Genomic DNA, 6,852 nt, shown 5'->3' with positions numbered 1-6,852 from the left:
AAAGAAAATTTTCTGATAATCTCTGTAGCAGTAGCTAAAAATAAAATAAGTAGATTAGATTTAAAATCTCGTTCCAACATTCCAAAAAAGCTTGTGGATTTAAAAATATTTAAAGTATGCTCAAAATAAATATGCAAGTCTTCCATTTTTATAATATAAAAAAATATTAATTGTTTTTTTAATAAGACATATTTTTGTGCAAATAGGATAATTATTCATCTACGTTATATGTAATCTGCTTTAAATGCATATTATCAATTATAAATTTTTCTTTATTATACATATTATATATGTACACATATATATATGTATATGTATACATATAAAATATAAGTTAGCTATAAAGCAGAGGGTCTCTCGATCGTGAAAAGTGATGGAAGACATAGATATGAGTCAGATAAGTTTCAGAAGATTGCAATTGATTTTGTGGACACATTCAAAGTCGGTAGCAAACACCAACAATAACCAACGCGGAGGAAAACAGGTTGTATTTCCAACTTTGCTAAGAAACCAAACAACATTTCTTGCAAAGTTTGAAACTTTCAATTACAGCAAGAAGATATAGAAAATCATATATCAAGTTTTAACATACTTCTCAATAAATTGAATGCAGCTGATCAAATAAACGATAATTTTTACAATAATGTTTACTACGTGATGTTATTAAGTGTTATTAGTTATTCTAGGAAGAACATACCTTTGTTACATTAGATACTGAAAATATTATAAAATATACACTTTATAATATGTAAATCGAAAGAGTTACGTTTCTTATAAAGTAATAGTGTAAAAAGAAATTGTTTTATAAATTTTTTAAATAGATTATTAATTATAAAATATTGATGCGCTCACTCATATTATGGAAATTATTCACTGATTTAAAAAAAGTAGAAGAAGTACATTTTCCTTAATATTTTGCTATATATATTTATGAAACATACACATCTTAATGACCAATCGTTCCAAATTAGGAAAGACAGATTTTAATTCTTTGTTCCACTTTACAACGCGTCCCACATTTTGTCTCAAATTAAGGGCATGATTATAAATTGTTCTTTTAAATAATAACAGAAAATAATAAGTGAAAATAATAAATGTGAAATATGATTTTCAACTAATATGTGAAGAATATTTTTTATTTAAAAACCCAGATATTATATTCATAAAATACATTCAGTAGAAAAGCATAATTTAAAAAAATAAATCTGATCTCGTAACTTCTCTTGGCGTAATTTTTGTTGTAATCTCACGTGATTATTAAGTGTTATTAGTTATTTACAAATATAATAATATAATATTGCAATAATAATTATTTTAAAAAATGAGCATCTATTAAAATTTAATTACGACAATTAAATATTGAATTTTTTAAAATGTTTCTCTTTACCTTTTTTTAAAAAAATTGATCATCTTAATATACATTGCAGAAATATAGAAAAAAAGATGCATATGTATGTTTATCATTGCTTCATACTGACGTTAAATATTACGAAACGTTATTCAAAGGAAAATTTTAAAGAAATAAAATTAGAGCACAGTAGACTTGACGTTCAAGCACATACCTATGTTATATAATGGCTGATATTCCGGCACGTGTTATTGACTCAAGCTCGAGAGAGGCTCCGCGAAATCTATAGAACCGGTCACGTATCGGCTCTTTCATTATGAAGCTACCTCTACTCTTCCTATGCAATGATAGCAAGAATAAGTACGCGGACGTGTTGAGCTTCTTTCAACTTTCTTCTTGATCCGGGACAAATTTCGCTCATTTACATTTACATGCCGTCGTTGAATGCACACGATGACGAATGAAAACTTTTATGCGACCGCCGCAATTCGGATGTCGCGCATTCATCGCAACATCACACGATCTGCAATGTTATAATGCAAACATTTATCCGTTGTTCGTTGCAAGACTAGACTCTTTCTTTTGTTTGCAAATGATATGTTGAATCAATTGGTTCTAAATAAGAATTCCTTTGAGATCTATTGTTCGCGAAGCTTTATTATACGATTATTATAGTATTATAAATAACTACATATAAATTTTATGTTCTACATATAATTCTGAAAAATTACGCACGTGTCCTCGCAAAAATGATATGCAGTTTATACGATACAGATAAAGGCATCCCCTGACCTTACATGTCCGTTTTCGTTCCTGACAAACTATGAAAGACAAACTATGCGCTCGCATCGAAGGCGCCGTAGAATTTATCACGGCTGATAAAAATGATAAACAAGTAGACACAAATAAATCGCATTGTTGACGAAATGAGACGGCATCGCTGTGTTTATATAAACGCGATAAAAGACTACCAAATAGCGTGTTTTTACTGCAAATAAACCATTTTGAATAACAATTGCTAATTAGATATAAAAATATATCTAAATATTATTTTATAAATTAATACATTTAATTATTTCACACTACTTGTCTCAATAATTTTTTCAATAAACGTTTTGCATATTTAGCGCAAAGTAATAGAATATCAAATATAGGGCGTTAAAAGAAGGACAAATTAAATATAGTCAAATTAAATTAAAAGTTTTAAATCCTTCTTCTAACATTTTGGTGAGGCTTATGTTTTGCATTTGTATATATATATATATAAATTTATTTATTTTTATCAGAATATCTTTTTCTATTATATATTACCCTTCTATTTTACAACAATAATAAAATAATTAAAAACATTAATTTTTTGCAAAACAGAAAAATATTAAAAATGGCGAATATTTCGAACGAAATATTGATTTGTCAGTGAGAAAATCAAGAATTATCACGCCCGCTTACATTTTTACGTTTCTTCAAATTATCTCTTTCAATGAATGTATCGAATACGCGCGTATCATTGTTCGTAGTCTGTGCGAACAGGGACAGATTGACGAGCAGAATTTATGTTTACCAGTCGAGAAAGTTCAAGTAGGACAGTGCCACTCGACGATTATTGTAAATCATATTGACGCTCGAAAAGTCGAGATCGAATAGCAGATCGCGGGTGTTTCATTTAATTCTTAAAAAGATACAGTGATTTTTGTTATCAAAGTTAAGAAAGTTATCAACGTCTCATCGCTATATAAATAGTACATAGTGCATAGCTGAACACAATAGTCCAATGGGAATTTCCAGAGACAACGTCGAAACAAGCAGTGAAGAAAGTCTGGTACGTAATAACAAAAAAAAAAAAACGAAAGATTCGATATAAAAAATTCAGAAAGTGGCTCCAAAGGTGTAAAATGTATTATATTTCTCAAGTAATGTAATTACATATATTTGCGGATAATTATGTAGAATTTCAAATCAAAATATTTTCCAATTGGTTCAATTCTAAAATGAAAAAAAAAAACTTCTTTTAAAATAGATACATCATTTAGTGAGTTTTCAATCTGAATATGTTTAAATTTTCAACGATAATAAATTTAAAATTATTGATATTGCTCAAACTATTGTCGATGTTGAATACTCTATGACGCAATCGCCGGAACGGAATTTTTCAATCAACTTTTTGTTTTAAAGTGAGATTTATACTTTATCTTGAAAAGATGTTTTCTATTCAGTGAAATTATAATAGCATTTCCTCTATTACTCTGTTAACATGTAGTCTTTTTCACAAAGCTTTGCAATAAACTAAATTAAATTAAATTAAAATTAAATAATTTATAACAACATAAATAAAATTTATATTATTTATAATAGAATGGAAAAAATAAGTTAATTACATACCGATTCGAATCACTAATAAAAAACAGATAAATACAATTACGCGGAAATGCATATTCCTCTCTAGATAGTATTAAATGTGGCCTTCTGATTCTAAACAATATTTATTTATTGCTAAGAATGCATTTGATCATCATAAGATGGAAATTACACGGTTACATACAGTTATAAATTCAAGTTGTGAATACGAGTCTAAGTACATATGTAAATTTGGCTTGCCTCTATGTACAGTAATCAAACATGCAAAGAGTCTTCGTTTGTGTTATTTCAACATCTGAGTATAATTATCAAATTAATCGTTTGCATCTCCAATAAAACATGATATCAGAACAAAATTCAGTTCAAGTACACGCGAGACGTTCAAGTTTAATTTATTACAAAGAGGCTTGTTGATAGATAATCTCTATTTCAAATTTAGAAAAATATTTAGGTAAAATTTTGATATATAATTTTTGCTTTATTCTAATTACATTAATATTTATGAACATAAATATTAAAAGAATATAAAAAATATGATAAATTGGCAAAATTGTCAAGTATGTATATTTGTGTTATAAGTAGTGTCAGTATTGTCTCTCATTATCGAAACCTTTTTTTCTTTCAGCTAAGATGCAGCAGCGCAAACAGAGAAGGTACGTTCCGCTTGATATTTTGCCATGACATGGATATTGAGAAAATTAGCACTTTAACTAATCGTTACAACATATTTTGTAAGTAGAAAAAGGGAAAGAAAAACACTTCTTCCTGCATTAAATATTATAAATGTCTTATCATTCAATGAAAGAATACTTTTCAAAGAAATGCATTATATAATATTTAGCTACTGATTATGGTTTAAATACAAAAATGTGACTGAAATTACATTATGATACATAAATGAATTTGTCTTATCGTTAAACGAAATGCTAAGAAAACTTTTAAAAGAAAATATTTGACATAAATAAGATAAATAACATTTTTATGAAGTAACTTATTATACAGCCAACTAAATAACACATCCGAAAAAGTACCTTAGTAAACATAAATATACTGAGCATTAAGGCATTTATGACATTATCTAGTTTACTATATATATTTCAACGAAGTTGACTGATCCCTACTCTATCTGTCTCTTGTCGCAATCGGTGTTTGCTCGTGATCTCTCAAGATCAAGAGAAATCTGACCGATATTTATTATTCTGAGAGGAGCAATGGGAACGCTTCCGTCATTGTAGATTAGAACAGTAGCATTAACGATCGCTGACACAGTCGACGAAATTCTCTTCGAATTTTGTGGCGCCTATTCACGGGAGTCGAATTTCTGAAGGCAACGAGTAACGTGTTCGAAGAAATCCGAGACCAGTGCCTATCGCGGAAGGTCGACCTGTTAATGCGTAATCGAAACGATCTTGCGAAAACGAAAACGTGAGAGAATCCAGTCGTTGCGTCCGGATGAACACGAGTCAGTGAAAGAAATCTCTGGATCAAAGATCGTATTATTGTGTTTAATAGTTTTCGTACACTTTTCTCTTCTTTTTCCATTGATTTTGCCATCAATTCACAGAGCAACTTCTGATCGAGAACGAATAAAAAAAAAAGATCATTGTATTGTAACAATTCAGGTAACAGTACAGAAATGTTATTTTGTTTTTCCTGTACAAACACACTCGCGCACATATGCATAAATAACTGTAGTTGATACGTTATGATGTATCACAATTAAAAGCTTTCAATGTCAAGCGAATCCATTTTTTTTTTTTAAATAAGGTATCTACTATTAATTAATAAAGAACAAAATTCATATTTTACGAGATCGTATAGAATTATTTCCGAGAATAATATATTCTTTTAACATATTTATATATAAATATTTGAAGTCTTTAAATTCATCATTCACGGATTTTATCCAGAGCTTAGAGGTGTCACTTATGATGTCACGATAACTATATGACACACACCTACGCATAATATGACGATGTAATTTTAATCGATCATTATCAATTGCTACTTTCAAATACACGCACGTAATGGTGAAGAGAAAGATTTAGTAATATTGACAAATGTGTACTGAGCTGAACTCGTTCGTTATCGTTGGCCGACGTAACCGGATTGCGATATAGTGTTAACGGCTGGCAGTGTGTTTCACGATCTGCGCGATTTGCTCTCTCGCGACATGTGACGTACTGATACATCACGCTACGGATCCAAAGAGAGTAGCATGTCACGCAGTGAACGAATCTTTAATTTATATCGCACGAAGGATATACGACTAGTGCACGTGTTGCGGGAAGGAGCCGCATGTTGCATTATGCGCTCGTTTACCGCCGCGTACACTTGCGGTTCGCGAAATCATGCGCGTAGTCGAGTAATTATTCAACTAGTGAATACAACGGAATTTAACTACTAACATAACCATTTGTTCTTGCTATCTTGTGCTTTTCTTGTATATTACATATAGTGAAAGTTACCATACGTTACAGCAGGTATGCAATGATTACACTAGCTTGCGAAATGAAACTTTGTAATCATTGTCTAAACTCAGTAAAGTGATTTAACATATAAGTTGTTGCGCTGAATTCAAAAATCAAATCCATTTGTTGCTACAAGTAAGGAATTTTAGCAAAATCGCAGTAACTGTATTATACAAAAAAAATTACAGGTAAAATATTTTATATTAGCAATATTATATTTAGTCCTCAACTATAGTTCTCTCTCTCTCTCTCTCTCTCTCTCTCTCTCTCTCTCTCTCTCCAAAAAATGATTTTAATTTACATCCGAAGCTTTTTCTCTTTGTTGTATCTTTCACAACGGGTTTTACTTAATTTTTTTTTCAAAACTCGAAACTGTATAGAATTTAAATCTGTAAAAAAAAAACGGAAAAAGGTTTCAATAATATTAAAAGTTACGATCAAAACTGTAAACAAAAATTTTGCAGAAAAGTACAAAAAAGAATGTTTTATTTTTAAATTATATTTTTACGAAAAAAAAAAATCGAAAAATAAAAATAAATATTTTAGAAAAAGAAAATATCATAAACTTAAAAAAAAAACATTAGGGAAAAGTAGAGGAATTGTGCATACCTAAGGGTACGCATAATTTATTGCTGTGGAATGGTTTGTGAATATAAAATTGATATGAAAGAGAGAGAG

General features: G+C 29.4%; 2 protein-coding genes across 7 annotated transcripts in view; one reads left to right on the top strand and one right to left on the bottom strand.

Moving 5' to 3' along the window:
• The window catches only part of LOC108754712, a 68,212-nt gene that overhangs the window by 43,268 nt on the left and 18,092 nt on the right, over window positions 1-6,852 (bottom strand). The gene's annotated exons all lie outside the window — the stretch shown is intronic.
• LOC108754709 (solute carrier family 26 member 6-like) overlaps window positions 3,120-6,852 on the top strand; it is a 16,894-nt gene continuing 13,161 nt past the window's right edge. Inside the window, exons 1-2 of one of the 6 annotated variants that reach the window (XM_018497214.1) lie at window positions 3,120-3,167; window positions 4,329-4,356. In XM_018497214.1, the coding sequence (XP_018352716.1) occupies window positions 3,120-3,167; window positions 4,329-4,356 (76 nt within the window). The other 5 variants (XM_018497215.1, XM_018497218.1, XM_018497220.1 and 2 more) reach the window with 5 other exon arrangements.

The sequence above is a fragment of the Trachymyrmex septentrionalis genome, unplaced genomic scaffold, assembly GCF_001594115.1.
Source record: "Trachymyrmex septentrionalis isolate Tsep2-gDNA-1 unplaced genomic scaffold, Tsep1.0 scaffold80, whole genome shotgun sequence".
Lineage (NCBI taxonomy): Eukaryota > Metazoa > Arthropoda > Insecta > Hymenoptera > Formicidae > Trachymyrmex > Trachymyrmex septentrionalis.
This window is presented reverse-complemented; position numbering and strand designations above follow the sequence as displayed.